Source organism: Cicer arietinum, chromosome 4 (assembly GCF_000331145.2).
Source record: "Cicer arietinum cultivar CDC Frontier isolate Library 1 chromosome 4, Cicar.CDCFrontier_v2.0, whole genome shotgun sequence".
Lineage (NCBI taxonomy): Eukaryota > Viridiplantae > Streptophyta > Magnoliopsida > Fabales > Fabaceae > Cicer > Cicer arietinum.
In genome coordinates this window covers 3,803,624-3,820,576 of record NC_021163.2, presented here as the reverse complement: position 1 = coordinate 3,820,576, position 16,953 = coordinate 3,803,624, and the positions used below count along the sequence as shown (strand labels likewise).

The window sequence follows — 16,953 nt, the reverse complement described above, 5'->3', positions numbered from 1 at the left end:
GTCTTTAACTCAAATTGTTGAAACTTATAAATCAAATGCAAAGGGAGCTATCATACCTTTAACCTATTGACCACTAATAAAGCGAAGTACCCACTAGTTATTTTTTGCTCTCCAACAGACGACTCCAAGTTGAAATCTATGTCTGGCATTGATGTGAAACCATACCACAGTTGATCAGAGGGAGGTGGTTTTATATGCAAACGCAATGTCCCTTTTAGAGAAACTACTCTTATTGCCAAAGAGAGAGGAACCTTTTGATAAGAAATAATCCGTTACTTTGAGAATAAAACCAGGTTAGCTGTTTATAAACTGATCATTATATAAATAAAAAAAATAAAAAAAACATTTGCACTTTATCTAATATTTAAATGTGTCTGTGTGTGAATGAATAAGAAAAAGCTTAAGGTTTGCTTGAACGGAATAGTGGAGAGAGTAATGATTTTAGTATTCTACCTGTGAAACTTGTTTGGCCAAAGAATTTAATAACGATTTCCATCGTGATCCATGATTTGTTGAAGACATGGTGCTCTTAAAGCTCTTCGACGCATCTACTTAGGGAAAAACAAGATACAAATTACTCCATAAATCTAAATAAATGTATATAACACTATCCCCTCCACGTTTTGGAAATTTGTTATTTCAGGAAAAACTATCCTCTAGGAAAACAAAGGGGAGATAGCTACAGTGAAAACCAGACAGTTTCCTTGTCATTGGAGTAATTAGAAATACTTAAGAATTCATGAAAAGCAGCATTCCATATTATCCATCCACCATTCTGCCTGTAAGCTTAGTTTATAAAATGTGGAAATTACAGTAAAAAATGGATGTGAAACCAAATTGAAGCAATATTTCGCGAAGTAAAACAAGGAGCATAAATAGCTGGGTTTGATAGAACTCAGAATAAATTCATAAATGATTGGAATTGATACAACTCACAAAGAAAATCCATAAATAATGTTCCACTCACCGTCTTCCTTTTGCTCTTGACAATCATTCTCTCTTTCTTCAAGTTTCAATTCCTTTCCTAAACATTCAAAACCTTTAGGAAGATCTGATTGGACAGCTTCAACATTGCTAGGCTCTGAATTTGAGTCATCTGTCCCTGCATGGAGCTCAAGTTCACGAGCTTCAAGCCTCGTTTCAATCTCTAATACTGCTCCTCCAGAATATTCAATGTCAACTTCCAAGGCCCAAACCTCACTCATTTCCATAGGAAGAGCCCTCAGTCCTACAATACAAGGTGGAACATTCCCGGTATTGATGTCTGTACAGATGATTTCACCAATATAACTGGAAGTCCTCATATTGGACAATGTTCTCTGTGGCAAAAAGAAAGTAAGAAACAACCATCATTTATCTCATAGAAAATATAATGAAATGTAGTTTTCTAAACAGTAGTTCTCTGTAAATAAACACTAGAGATCAATATTTATCTCAAGACTACCATAATGAAATGCAGGTTTTCTGAAATGCAAAGACATGGAAGAGAAAACATAGTGCATGTCTTCATAAAGAATCAACTCTAATTCAAACAATTAGTGGAATCAACTCTTGCTTTCTCCATTCACTACATACAAATACTCTGACAATGGGATATCCTCCCTTTTTATCTGATTGATATAATGCGATATTAAATCTCTACTGCATCAGTAAAATTTGCAAAACCACTCCATAGAGACATTTAGAAGGATAGAACCTTCAATATTTTTGTTTTAAGCTTAACATGAGATTTTGGAACTATTAGCAATGAAAAAAGTTAGGAAGAAGATATAATAGCTTGTAGCATGTTTTCAGTATGAAATTATCAATTCAAATAACTAAAATAGATGAGGTGCTAGAAATTGAAATAGAAATAAAATGACACCCATTTTCACAAAACAAACATGATAAAACAGAGCCACACTAAAACATGTAATCATCAAATGGGAAAGGTTAAACCTGAATCCTTTCTTGCATCGCCCTCTTCAACTGCATACTGCCTTTGACATCAAAAAAGAGTCGGGAAATCAATAAATTCCAACATAATGTTCCCTCGTCAATACCGAACTTCTTTTCAACATCCCCATCGGAGCTGACAGAGTGAATATTCTGGCTTCCCAAATGGGGTAACTTGGAAGGTAATGGGGCCAAAACATCATCTTGGCTAGCACAAAGGTTCTCAGTGTTCTTTTTTCCTTCATTGCCTGACAATGAACTCCAATTAGATTTATTTTCCAAACCAACTCGGGAAGTTTTTTTAGCAATCTTTTTCAAAAATTGACGAACTTTTGAGGAAGGATCATCAGGCTTTATATCCCTTTCTATTGCCCCCTCAACACTTAATCCTACTGATGGTTTCATTAAACATTGATACACAGAATTTAAGGATGTCAGGTAATTATGAAAGTCCTCATGCAACTGGGTGAACCATTTGACTTTTTCTTCTTCATCGCAAGATGCCAGAAAGAGGGCCTTACACCATGCTTCTTTCTCCCATGAAGTTTCAAGATATACATATAGAGTTTTGCTTCCATTGTATATCACTGAGGTCTTGCTTTCCACTTTGATGGGGAACTTTTTTTCCCTGTAAGATTCATCGCCAATTTGTACCAAAAGACAAAAAAAAAAACTATTCATCATCAATCAATTAAGAACTTGAAATAGTAGATTCCTTTTCATCACCACCAATCCACCATATGCTCATTTTTCAATTCCATCACCACATACAGGTCGTGAGTTAAGGTGGCATTTTGGAAAATGGTTAAAAGGACTTTTTACCATTTTCAAAAGTATTGATTGTTTTTGAAATTCACAATTGAGAATAGTTGGACAAACACATTTTTACTATCACAATTTATTTTAGAAACAAAAACTGGAAACAGAGAAAGTATGTCACAAGTCACAACAATGTTTTACTTGGCAGTGAGATCACTTACCATTTTTTGGAAGAAAGGATTGATGCTGACACGGCTTGAACAGTACAGCCCTTGAGTTCAACTGTTTTGTGCAAACCATCAGACTCTCTTAGAATAAGTGATTGACCCTTGATTTGTCCATACATTTTAATAGGGGAAACCTCCAATAGCTCTTCTTTTCGCTTTGGCTCTTTTGAAATTTGTCCTGATTCTAGGACCCAAACCACACCCTGAAAGCCAAAGCTTTTATGATAAAGAGTTTAATAACAAATAATCTATATCATCGTGATATATAGGGAGCTCAAAAGTTAACTGTAGTACTAATTTTGGTTGAACATCTTCCTCAATAAATTTACCCTTAGAAACTCAATTCTTTTTCAAATTTAAAACTAACTACCAATTCTAGTCGGACATTTCTCTATACAAATTTGCCCTTAACAACCACAAAAAATTTAAATTTAAATTTAAATATAAATATAAATATAAAAACTTACAACAAACATTGAAACCGGGCAAATTCTATAGTGGACCAGTGTTTAGAAGTTGCTCCAAACTCTAACCACGATCGCAACACCCTTAAGAAGTATAAGTTAACAACTCTTCTCGTCATTAAGGCTGAGACGGTGACCTAATTGGTATTTGGTTCAATGAGTTTAGTTTTGTGGAACACATTTGCTTTCTTTTATTTTTATCGAACTAGCATCGATCGAGTTATTGTCTTAGTCGTAAAGATCGGAAAGATCATCAACTTATACTTATGAAGAATATTGTTGATAGTTGTTAGAGTTTCAAATGACTTTTAAGCACCGGTACATGATGGGTGAAGGTACCCCACCATAACATCCCCATAGAAATTGTTCTTTCAATTTTATATTATCTATATTGTTGTTTTACAAGTGAATTAAATTAAAACATATATTGTACAATAAAACTATAATAAAACACACACACACACATATATATATATATACAAAGAAACACAATAGAAAAAGTTGTTAAACGGACAAGATAATGCATGCTTCTTTGTGCTAGATATAATAAAATAAGTATTTATTAATTTGATATGGTAATGAAATAGATAATAAAGTTAATAATATTGTATCTAGTTGGAGAATTTCTATTTCAGTATTTGACCATAACGAAGCGAATAACAGAAGAGAAGTAAGAAAAGGGGGAAAATGGAGTTTGAAATAGAGGTGAAGTGAGAACCTGCTTGTTAAACGAAAAATAGAGAGATTGTTGATGATCAAGGTGCTTTGAAGAAGTATCCAGTTGAGTTTGGGAAGAGAGGTTGGATTGTTCCGTATGGAGCTTGTGGCGCAACCGTTTCATGATCCATAACACTCCCACGGCTTCAATGGCAAAAACGGCAACCACACCGACACCGAATCCCAGTAGAATTAAACCGAAAAACGAACTCATTTTGATTTTGAGGCCAATAGAAACTTACTCAAAGTGATAGATAGCATAATGTTAATGTTGGTAACAAAACAGATAGTGGAAACTTCTAAACGGTTTCCACACGCAATCCAAGTGAAACCAAGCGCGTTGATTCATACACTCGCAAACTTACACATCAATTATTATCAAATTAACAAAAAATAGTTAATACTATAAATTTCATTAAGAAAAATAGTAATGAACTCCTTTAATAAAATAAAATGTCAATAAAAATACAACTATTTTAAAAAAGTCTATTCAAAAAATTTAAATTCACTTTTTTTAATTTAAAATTTTTATTTTTGTATTTTTAGTCGGTGTCTTAAGGTTACAATTGTTAGCTGGATAAAAGAAACTAATTGCACTTAATAGACTAAAATATAAATAAAATTTAAATAGTTTACTTTATTTAATGTAATTATTATCAAAATATACTTGAATATAATAAATTTTAATAAAAAATTAAATGAAGTTGTTTAGAAAATATAATTATATTTTTTATTTCAACAAAAAGTTAAATGCAATTAATCAGTATTATTAATATATATATATATATATATATATATATATATATATATATATATGTTTAAGTTATGAGGTAGTACTATATTTCTATTTTTTATATATAAATATAGAATATTTTACTAAATTATACTTTACTCTTTGAATACTAATTAGAATTAGAAGAATAAGAAAGAAAAAAGTCATTATAATAGTTAAGAGTATGATAAAATAAATTTATCATAAAATCACATACAAAATAGAATAAATTATATTGATAAAATAAGTTATAAATTATAGTATGTATTATTATGAAATGTTGCTCAAACATTGACTAGTTTCAAATTTTGATTCAACAAAGAAAAGAATTCTGATTATTTGTGTGTGTCTGTGTCGCTGTCTAAAGCTTAGCTTGGATCACGTGATCATGTCCCTGCCCCCCATGATTTTGTATGACATAGCTATTTTTTATGTCAAATAAAGGATGAAATTGAATTATTAGTTGACAATTCATATGACCATTCTAAATTATGGGAAACAAAAATATAGTAAGTACTATTTTTACCTTTTCTTTTAAGCGTATTCATAAAAGAATATTTGATGGACGAGATGGTATATACTTTTTAAGAGTGAAAAGAAAAATTATAATATCATAATTGTGGTATATTAATAATGTAATAGTAAAAAAATATAATTTAAAAGTTATAATTATTATCTAATAAAAATAATTTTATGTGATATGATTTAAATATTGCTGTAATTTGAAAGTTATAATTATTATCTAAGTATAATTTATATTTTATAAACTTTATTTTATTCATCTAATAAAAAATAAAATTGCAATTGCTCTTTATCGGAAACATGAAAATTATTAATTGAATTTTATTATCAAATGTTGTATATTTTTATATTTACAATTTCTCTCTTTATTTTTAAGATCCTACTAAATTCTAATACAACAATATTTAATGATTCTATATCATTATATTTTAATATAAGATTATATCATTATATTTTAATATAAGATTATATGAGATTTGGGGAGAAAGATGTTTAACATCTATTTTTTTATTTTTTTTATAGACAAATATTAGTTAATTTGATACGTGTAAGATATTTCAACATATAGACAATAATAGCTCTAGTTTATGTGTTCATAGTATAAAAGTTGAATTGAATTGAATTGAATTATATTAATGGTTTAGTTTAATTTTTTAAAATGACATTTAAATCAAAATTCAGACAGTTCTAAATCGATTTGAAACTGGTTTATAAATATAACACGATTTAGTATTTTGAATAAATTTTTAGTTTAAATTGATTTTAAACTAGTTTTTCAAAAAAAAAATTGATTTTTTTTTAGAAAACTAAATGTAAAAAAAAAAAATTAAATTCTTTTGACAAAGTCTTTTCGATTATTTCAAAAATAAATTTGATTTTTTCGAGAAAAATAGATATAAAAAACTTTAAATATTTTTTCAAAAATAAAAAAATGATTTAAAACATTTTTTTGATTATTTTGGAATAAAAAGTTCCAATATTTTCTCTTAGAAAAACAAATGTTTTAAAATTATCTAAGAGAAAAATTTGAAATAAAAATAAAATTATTAAATTAATTTTTAAATTAAATTTAGTTAATTGAATTGTTTTAAATAAATAGTCAATTCATAAACCATTTAAGTAGTTTGATTCTTTTTAGTGCAATTCAATTTAATTTATAATTATAATCCAATTAACCATATATTTGAGTATTCCTCAAGGTAAATCCTATTCTTTTCTAATTCTTGTTTGCTTGTTTCCATTCCGGGATTTATTTGGTATGTCTCTTTTTATGCTTCCCACGAGTGTTTAAAGTTCTTGACTCTAACCCACAAAATCACCAACATTTTTGTTGAACAACTAGATCAATATAAAAACTCATTAGTTGATTAACATTATATCCTGAATTGCGATTAGAAGCAAAAAGAAGAATATACAAAATTCAAAAACAATAATTTAAAGAAATAAACTGTACATGTAGTTTAAACACCTCCAAACTGCTACCATCTATCTTTTTTTTTTGGAGGGGGTGGTTCTCCATTCGCACCACACCTCTAAATAAACAAAACTTCACTCTGCTAGGGGACTATACATCCTTTGACATATAACCTCGGTGTTTCAAAAACTGAACCTATAAGCGAAGTCCCGAACTAAACGAGCCGGCCGCAACAAGTTAGTAAATAACAACAGAAACCAATTTACAAGGGAGATCGGAGAGTGAAAAAGTTGAAGTCGTGGTGGTCGACGTTGAGTTGCTTCAACCACGAGTCTGCGGCGCAATACAAGTCAGATATCCTTGCATTATTAGATTCTGAAGAGGACCAAAAAGGTTTCTGCATTTTGTAACTAGCCAGCCCAAAAGGAGAAATAGATATAAAAGCATTCTTGTTTTCCTTGCATTTCTTTCCCACTATACCTTCCCACTCCTCAATACAACTTATGTCTTTTGTTATGTCAACATCATCATATTTGGTTTTACAATCTGCATAATAACAAATCATGTTATAAACTCAAGTAATATGTTGAAAAATAAAGCAAAGTTAATTCAAAACATAGGAAATGAAAGATCCTATGAAGGTACATTTCATTTCAAACCAAGAACTCTAAATTAGTAGTATTTCATATGTTAATCTGATTTTTCGAAAACATACTCAATACTTAATGAAAAGACTAATCAATACATCATGATACCTTGGAAAGAAGATGATAGTGTATGGTAAGTGAGGAAGCATGCTGAAAGCTCCTTTTCACTTATCTGATTATTTGGTATGGAATAAATAGGGTACCTAAACAAAGATTAACAAATTCAGTATAAGATCTTTCTACCTTGGAATACAACAGAAACTAGATATTTTACAGGCAGAGTAAGCATATACAAGCAAGCTTCCTGAGATAGAAAACACCGATTATTCTTACACATGTAATTTTGAAAAACACTGATAATGAAAAGTAGAGAAAGAGATCACTCTTTGACAACTTCAGTCCTATATCGTTACGAACTTTTGATATTGATTTAACCTTATCTGCGAACTTACAATCGAAAATCATTTTAAGGAAAAAAAAACATTTGTGACAATTCACATACAACCTATGTAGCACTAACACTTCAAATTGAACGTGTGTCTGATGTCCGACATGTATCAATGTTTGACATTGACACAACGCTAACACATTCAATCATTTTTATTTTCTTAAAATATTACTTCGTATCAGTGTGTCACTACTTCATAGCAGACAACTACTATGTTCTGGACTACAAGTTACTCTTAAAGTTTCAATTACAAGGAAAAAAGGCCAATTTAACACTAGTTGCAATGCTGAAGTGTTCATCTTCAAAACAAGAAGATTTCAGGATAACACTAAAAATCAATTCTGCTCACCAAGCAACAGACATCCAACTTGCTGGGGAAATATCCACACTTTTCAATGTCATCAATGCTGGATGGCTTTTAGCCAGCTCAGTTATCTGAGACAAGAAACATCACAGGACGGGAATCGTGTGAGACATCATAGATAAGTAAATACATTATTTTTTGTATTACCTATGATCAAGGTTTGAATACTGAATACTACTTGGCTGTTAATTGAAGTCTACCTTTTCAGCAAAAGGAACCCTCGAGCAAGGTGGTGAAGTCTCGTTGTACTGCAAATAAAGGTATCCAAGCATATCCCTTGTTGGCCATGAACCCGATTGATCAGAGCTTGAATCCAACGAAACAGCATCCCATGCCTTGCTAGAATCGTTACTTAATGATCTAGATAGATTATCGCTTCCACTATCTTCACTCGAGGAATCAAATTCAAATTCTACTGCATCAATGTCCTCTTTCCTATTCCTTGAAGAGAGTAAAGAACATGATGACTCGTGTCATTTTGTTGACACATTTGGTAAAATAAGCATATGCAGTATTGTTTTCTGCTTACCTAGAAGCTGCAACAGACTTACTGCTGTAGATTTGGATGGCAGATAGATAGGGAACATAATATTGTGTCAAAGTTTCGCCATTTTCCAATAGTATCGGTGTACCGGCACCTAGTGCACTCCATCTTTCAAAGCAGTCCCAAAGATCTTTCAATGCAAAGCATTCAACAGTGTCCTTGCTAAGAGGTAGCCATTGGCTATTTACTTCATGAAAACAGCTCTGCTAAATTACATTACAGTACACAAGGAAACAAATCAATCAACTTGGTCAGTTTCCATTTCAACTACAAGGTTATATCATTCTCATTGCATTGTAACATCACACAAAACAAAACATTATTCCCACTTTATATGCGGCTAATACAAAAATGAACAATACTAATCCACACAAACGTATCAATAACACCAATCCAAGTGATATCATTAATTTACTACAGGTTTTTTTTTTTTGGGTACCATAGAGGCAATGAAGTTTGAACCCAAGACATCATGCATTCTACCCAAATTTTCCACTCTTAAACCAATCCTATTGGCTTATTTTACTCGAGGTTGATTAACACGTCCAATAATTAAAAATTGAGTCAGTGTTGCGTGGATTGACATAATTGAATTTATTAGTAGCATAAACACTTGTAAAACAGTTTCGAAGAGTTTATCAAAATAGTTTATTTTAATACACTATTCAAGTAACTAATGAAAAAAGTTCATAACTTAAATGAAAATTGTTTAATTTCATTTTATCTTTTGTTAACATTTATACAATAAGTGTTTACATTATAAACGTTTAATTAAGTTATCTATTTGATTTGATTGAGACTTAAAACTATTAGAAAAATTACACTACCCACATGTAGTGTGACCAATTTTCAATCACCATCACACATGGGTCAAGGTGAAGCCATGAGAATCACGTGGCCCTAGACTTCTAATTTTCTTAATTAAAAGTTGAAGTGTTAAACTTCTATGTTTATCTATCCAGCTAGGCTTTGGTCCCAACTCACAAACCAATGGAAGAAGAATTCATTAAACAGATGCATTTTGTCTTCTCTAAATCATAATATCACAAACTTCCACACATAATCAATTTGACACTAAAGTTTAAGTCGGTACTCAAATATTTAATAAACCCCGTAAATTCCGCATAAGTCAAGAATTCAGAAAAAACGAGAAATAGTAGTAGTACCTTACTTTGCACCCAAAAAAGAAATGTAGTACTACCTTACTCCATTTTAATATTCACCCATGACTAAAATGTGCAATTTCCTTTTTCTTTTCTTTTTTTTCTTTCTCTAGAGAGTTTAAAGATTACACACTAAATATCAACAAAAAAATGTCACGGTTTGAGCCCACAACTCAAAATATCAAATGTTTTCACAACTACTCTATACACATTTATTTATTTTATTATTAAATAATTAAAATGAACGAAAAATGACACGTAGTAGAAATGTTGAAGATAACATTTAAATGGCATAATAAAGGAATATTCCTTAAAACCAAGGAGAACGGTGTCGTTTGACCCATCCTATTCCTATTATTGCGTTTTCTATCTTGTAGTTAGTAAAAAGTTTCGATGTGACGACTCCGCTAGACCCAAAGAGAAGAGTGTTCAATGTTCTGGATAATTACTTTCGCACAATAAATTAAAAATTAAATTCAAATTACAAAAACATAATTTATGATTTTTTTGTTCATATTACGCATGTGCAATAAAATACGACCGTTTTTTTTATTACCATGATAAAAATAAAAATAAAAGTTAATTTTATAAAATAATAAAAATTGAAACTGTTACGAAATAAAAAATACCTGAAGTGGAAGAGTCTGAGAAGGAATATCTGGAGTAACACTGAGAAGAAAACGATCCGCATTTGAGATGTAATTTTCAGAACACGAAGAGGAGGACATAATTTTCCCGAGAAAGTGACAGAAAATCCACACAAAATCCCCACAAACAACGCCTTCAAATCCTCTTCGGCACTATTTTTATTTCTCAAAATGGAAAAACATAAGTCAATCTATGCAATTATTATTTTCACAAAGTCAAAACAATCAAAAAATAAATTAAAAATAAAAATCCCATTTTCCCTTTGGAGAGTGATTACCTCATGATTTTCAGAGAGTGAGGAAACTAAGAAGATAAAGATGAAGATGAAAAATGGAATGTGAGACAGCGAAACAATTGATCCGATATTTTTAGAATAATAAATAATATGTGTACTAATAGAAAGTATTTTTTATAATTAAATAAAAAAAATTGAAAGAATCAAGTAAAAGCGGAAGGTTTTTTCAACTGAAAGGGAAAATAGTGAATAAGAAAGTAAAGGAACAGAATAAAAACACAAAGAATGTAGATTAATTGCTTACTTTAGTCCGAGAACTGAATCAGTTACAATGGGGGTGTAAGTAGCACTCGTGATTGTGCTTTTTTTAGAGTGAGAAACGTTGTGGAGTGTTTTTTGAAGAGAGAGAGAGAGAGAGAGAGAGTTGTTGGTGGCGAGGAAATGAGAGTTCGCTTCGCCGCGTGTGAAGGAAACAGTGTCAGTACTACGACAACCTTGAGACTTCTTCTCTAACCCTTTTATTTTAGTCTTATTACGTTTTTCCCTTTCTTTTTTCTTTATGTTTTTTTTGGGCTTTCATGCTTCAGCTTTTCATATATTTCGGGGTGAAACGCATTCTTTTATTTTTTAGGTTACAACCCACGTGTATATTATGTCTTTCTATAAAAATCAAGATTCAAACTCATCTTTTATATTTTGGACGCAAGCTATTTTAATTACATAAATTAAATATAATCAAATTTCAATTGATTTTTTTACTAAACTGTCAAATAACAATATTACAGGTATGTTATTTGTACTACAGAATTAAAAATTCGTAATGTGTAAATATATTTAATCTCGTTATCAATATTTTTTTCTTATTTTGAAACTAAATATTTATCTATTATACACTTATAATAGATTAATTTAGACATTTTTTTTTTTAGAAATTATAATGGTCCACGTCCTAAATACATAATATATAGTTTGATATTTACTCAAGAAGATGACTATCGTCGTTTACCATCAAATCATCAATCATGTTTATCATCAAGTACATGTGTTTATCACACGTCTTTTTTTTAGCCAAATAAAGTAAAAAATATTAAAATATCCGATTCTCGTATATGCATTAGTTATATATGTATTAGTTTAATGAGTTTGTAGTGCAGTGGATCGTGGGATAAACTGTTCGTTTTTCTTTTTATGAAAAGATTGTAGAAAAACTAATTGATTGAGTTTTAAATATTTAAAAAATTTCCAAAAAAAAGAATGTTTGAAAAAATTAATAGTTAAATTAACTAACGAATGTAAAGTGGTTTTAAGAAGTATTTTTAATTAGTAATATTTTTTAATTAAAATAATGAGAATAAAAATTAATACAAAATAATATAATACGTTATAATAACCATAAATGTTACTTGAAGTAACATTTTAAAAAAATTACAACCTTGTGACATAAATCAATTACTACAAGTGAGCGTTTTAGACTCGTCAAACGTATAATCTTAGTAGATTAAATATAGTTTAAATTTTATTGATTTTTCCACAAAAACATAAATTCAAATATATCCTGTTTTAATTTTGTTTCTTTTATGGCGGCTGTTTGGATTTGGTTTTGTATAGCTTCACTGTTACTAATCAGTAAATGATCATCATACTATTTAATTTAAGATAATTTGATATTTTGAGTGTTGATAAGATACTTGCACTATGAAATCATGCATTCTACTCAAGTGCTTCACAACAAGGGTGTTTTTTTTAATAACCCAGATTTTTAAAAAATATTATCAATATATTTCTTTTTTAATATAGTTATAAGTCGTCATTTACAAAAGCGATTTTGTTAAATAATTTCATGTCGACAACTTCTTTTATGAAATTTAAATTTATATCCCTAGAACTATTAATACATTGACCGAATGAATGATTTTCTAATCTTATTAATATATAACTATCGTCTATTATTTTCTTTACATTTCATATGAATTTTATCAACCACACTAAATAATGTAATTTTTCCTTATTTACTACAATGGTAAAATATATGAAAGACAATATATTAATAAATATTTCAAAAGTGAAAAAAGAAATATTCAAATTTATTTTGGATGCAACCTCACTTACTTAAAATAATTATTAATGAAGTCGCCATTGCAAACTTTACGAAGAAATTTATTTTTTCAAATGACAACTTCTAATTATATTATAAAATAGAGTACTTTGATATATATAGTTTTCAAAAGAAAGTATTGATAATATTTTTTAAATTTAGGTTAGTTTATAGGAAAAAAAAATTATTGATGTTTTGTTTGTTACTACTCAAAGAATAACATTGGTTATATATTGCAGCAAACTCTATTACAGCAGTATGAACAATGTCATAAGCCAATAAGTTTGGTATAGTTTAAGAGTTTAGGGTTAGTATGTATTGGATTATAATTCGAATTTTATTCTCACTTTTGTATATAAAAATCTACATGGTAGGTGGTTTGCAATTAATCACATTTCATGAGGATCTTTTTGATGATCAAGATAAAAAATAAAATAAGAAAACTATAAAATAAGAAAACTATTTAATTATGTGTAAATCTAGCGTTACGTGAATCGGCAGGATAAATAAATCAATGATAAAATCTTATCATATTTTATTTGTTTTGACTATCGGTATAAAGCATACATGATATAATAAAACTATAATATCATCTTAAAATATAGTGTTTGATGAGTCATTACACTACAAGAGTTTTTCAATTTTGCGACATTTGGCCTACAACGATTCTGAAATAACCGCCCTCATCACCACCTTGCAACAGTTCCTGGGATGGTTTTTGTCAACTGTCGCCACCGTTTAAAGCACGTGTGTTTCATTTTCCACCCTCACCATCATGTTGCGACGGTTCTTGGGACAGTTTTAGTCAGTTGTCGCCGCCATTTAAAGCATAAATCTCTCATGTTTCATTTTCCAGATTTTGTACTCTCATTTCTCACTCTTGCGTGTATTCCTTTCTCAGTCCCGCGTGTGTTCTTTTCTCAACCCTAAAACTTCTGGAAACTCTCAAATCTCTCAACCTCTGTCAACTCTAAAGGAAACGAAATCGAAGAAAAATGAAATCACCTTTGTCAAAGAAGGTGATTTATCATCTTAGAAACAAAATCTTCTCTTGCAAAGGTAATCTATCAATTTCTCAAATTGCTAAAAGTGGAAAACGAAAACTGATAACTCTAATGACACTATTTCTCACTTCGATCTTTGACGAAAACTAATAACCCTTTCTTTGTGTTATAATGGGTTGGATTGTAATAATCATGTGTGTGCTTGTTACTGATTTAGATGTTATGAATGAAATTTTCAGGAGATGATGAAATACATCATGGGGGTTATATACATTTGGGGGAAGGTCACTGTTGTTTTTGGTATATTAGGTTCAGAGCTTATGCTTGAATATAGGTTATACTAAATTTTGGTGTTTCTTAAAACTTGGATTGATTTCAATTAGTTTAGCTTTGTGAGTGTGCTAGTGCTTATGTTAATCCTAAGTTATTTTGCTCTTCTCTGCAACCATTTTTTTTGCTTTTCAATTTATGCACCAACAATCCTTGCTATTTTGCTTAATATTATGTTTGAATATTAGTAGCAATGAACTTTGATGATTAGTTATGAATATGTACTTAATTTTGTGCATTATTCTTTTTTAAGTCATTATATGTGTATGGAACAAATTGCTTTCTTGTTGCAAATGCAAAATTCTAAAGAAAAACAGGTAAAATTATTTTCATAGCAAACCTATTTAAAAAATCATGTGAGAACTGTTTGTCCTTGGTTAAAAATATCAATTGTGTCATGTTTGCTTCTAGCTATATAAGAAATTAAGTTAATTAGTATTTGACAATATTTATCAATATTCATTGAGGTTAATATATACTTTTTTTTTTTCAGACAATAGACATAGAATCGTCAATAGATGGTAGACGTTCATCTGAGTCTAGCCACCAACCTGATGATCGTGGAACAACATCATTAGGAATTATTTAGATATCTAGATGAACTTCTATGTTTGATGAAATTGTTTTGTATGTTTAGTCACTCCACTAATGTTTTGAATATTTAAACTAGTTTATTTATTGTTTCAGTTAACTTCAATGTATGAATTGGTGTTATTTCTTTTGAAAAAATAATATAAACTGGATTTAGGTACAATAGTTATTTAATTATGTGGATGATATTTATGAATATTTTATATTTTAATTAATAAAAAATAGGAAAAAAATTATATCATATATATTTTTTAAATTATTAAGTTTGTGACGGTTCAAAATGCCTCAAAATAAATATAACGATTGTTGATAATTGTCGCAATTTATTAAAATCAAATAAATTTGAGTGTGTTTAGCGACGGTTCTAACTGTCGCAAACTGTATAGAGGTGGTTAGGAACCGTCGCAAACATGTCGACAGTTCGAACAACAATTTTTGAAACCGTCGCAATCATCTTTTTGAAGCGGTTATAACCGTCGCATATGTCCTTACAACTGCCGCAAAATTATTTATCTTATAGTTATGATATAATAAATTAATCATATCATCTTATATTATATTAGTTATGTATTTATTAAAATTTTATTTTTGGGCAAGAGATGAGTTAATAACTAGAATAGGATAAAAAATAGTTCTTTTTTTCTTTTTGTATAATTTAAAATGTAAAAAATTATATGAAATCTCACAAAATTAAAATAACTTATATGAATAAATTATAGATATAAATATAATATTAATATCAATAACTAGTTTTTTTATTTTAAATTATGTATAATTTTTATCACAAGGGTGATTTTTTCATTCATATAGTCCAAAAACTTAAAATTTTACTCGATGAAGATTTTGATAGTCAATATTCACCTTAATTGAATAAAATAACAGTCATTAATAGATAGACGAATTTGAAAAATATTTTATCTTATTAGAGATTAAATTAAAATATTCATAATCCTTTAAATTAAATTGAAACACTCTAGAATTTGGGACTACTTTGGTATGTTACTAAAAAAAGAAAAACTTATCGAGCTGTATCTAAGACTAAAATTAATTAAGGATGTGTTAGACTTTTGCTTGAGTCACCAATCTCACTGAATTTTATGAAGAGTCTAATGTCGGTGATTTAATATTGGTACATTTTGAGTGTAAAATAGTTTTGCAATTTTAAATATGTTGATTTTGTTTTATTAATTAACTTTTACTTATATTTAAAGTTGCAGCATTATAACCAAACACAAAATATTATTATGTAACTTCACTTTGCACCACAATTTAAAGACAATAATATAATTAATATTCAAATTTTTAATTACTTTAAAATCAAACAAGATACCAGATTAAGATGGAATTTATAACTACTAATATCTCTATTATGTTAATATTTTTTTAAAGTAAAATCCAAATAATAAGTGTGTTCTAGTCATGTGTAATTTAAATTTTAAAAATTATTAAAGATGATCTTAACCATTTAAAATATTGTGAATTATATAGAAGGAAAAATTTAAAATATATACCCCATATAGAAAAGTTATAGCCACGGATTAAGTGGCTCTTTGGAAAACTTAAAGTCACTTAAAGAATCCACATTTCCTCAAACTCTATGACTTATTGTTTCTGAAAATCAAAACAAATTCAGCCTTGGAACATCCGCTGTCAATCTAAATAGAGGCTAAAACCACTATATCATACAATTGGTAATTAATCACAACTTTATCGAGTTTTTTTATGGAAATATTCCTTTTTTTTTTTTAAATTCCTTAAATGTCACACTTTCAAACAATATTATCTGATTACCTTACTTTTTCATTTCAACAGAAAGTCTTTCCTTGGGAAAACGACCTCTTGAAGAAGAAAATTTGTTATTTCAATAGGAAGTCGTTTCCCGGGGAAGCGACTTCCAACTACCTTTTTTTTTGTTATTTTAAAAATTGATTATTGTTAGAATTATTAATTTAATTATTTAAAAAATAAAATAATAATATTATATTAAAATAAAATATAATAATAAATTATAAATAAAATTTATAATTTAATTATTATTATTATAATAAATAATTATTATACGTATAATTAAAAA

At 28.9% G+C, this 16,953-nt stretch overlaps 2 protein-coding genes across 5 annotated transcripts in view; both read right to left on the bottom strand.

Moving 5' to 3' along the window:
* Positions 1 to 4,430, bottom strand: part of LOC101513359 (uncharacterized) — a 6,134-nt gene extending 1,704 nt beyond the window's left edge. The window contains exons 1-6 of the mRNA XM_004495429.4: positions 4,104 to 4,430; positions 2,916 to 3,124; positions 1,939 to 2,563; positions 968 to 1,319; positions 454 to 548; positions 57 to 251 (exon numbers count right to left, since the gene is read on the bottom strand). Of these exons, the coding sequence (XP_004495486.1) occupies positions 57 to 251; positions 454 to 548; positions 968 to 1,319; positions 1,939 to 2,563; positions 2,916 to 3,124; positions 4,104 to 4,316 (1,689 nt within the window). The 5' untranslated portion in view covers positions 4,317 to 4,430. The remainder of the gene's footprint in view (positions 1 to 56; positions 252 to 453; positions 549 to 967; positions 1,320 to 1,938; positions 2,564 to 2,915; positions 3,125 to 4,103) is intronic.
* A 2,309-nt stretch (positions 4,431 to 6,739) lies between these two features.
* Positions 6,740 to 11,458, bottom strand: LOC101512294 (uncharacterized). 4 transcript variants are annotated; one of them, XM_027333341.2, is made up of 7 exons: positions 11,164 to 11,458; positions 10,606 to 10,776; positions 8,799 to 9,019; positions 8,470 to 8,704; positions 8,255 to 8,340; positions 7,566 to 7,660; positions 6,740 to 7,356 (listed from the first exon to the last, which is right to left on the bottom strand). In XM_027333341.2, exons 2-7 carry the CDS (start codon positions 10,702 to 10,704, stop codon positions 7,073 to 7,075), a joined length of 1,020 nt encoding a protein of 339 aa, XP_027189142.1. In that variant the 5' UTR covers positions 10,705 to 10,776; positions 11,164 to 11,458; the 3' UTR covers positions 6,740 to 7,072. The 4 variants fall into 4 exon arrangements, with proteins under 4 accessions (XP_027189142.1, XP_027189140.1, XP_027189139.1 ...); XM_027333339.2 differs by having other exon boundaries at positions 8,470 to 8,710; positions 10,606 to 10,788; positions 11,164 to 11,457; XM_027333338.2 differs by having other exon boundaries at positions 8,470 to 8,710; positions 11,164 to 11,456.
* Positions 11,459 to 16,953: the final 5,495 nt, after the last annotated feature.

Coding starts and splice junctions, on each gene's coding strand:
- LOC101512294 (XM_027333339.2), bottom strand. CDS start 10,704: ATGTCCTCCTCTTCGTGTTCTGAAAATTACATCTCAAATGCGGATCGT. Junction 9,020..10,605: donor CTCAGACTCTTCCACTTCAG/GTATTTTTTATT, acceptor AATGTAATTTAG/CAGAGCTGTTTTCATGAAGT. Junction 8,341..8,469: donor GGGTTCCTTTTGCTGAAAAG/GTAGACTTCAAT, acceptor TTCTTGTCTCAG/ATAACTGAGCTGGCTAAAAG.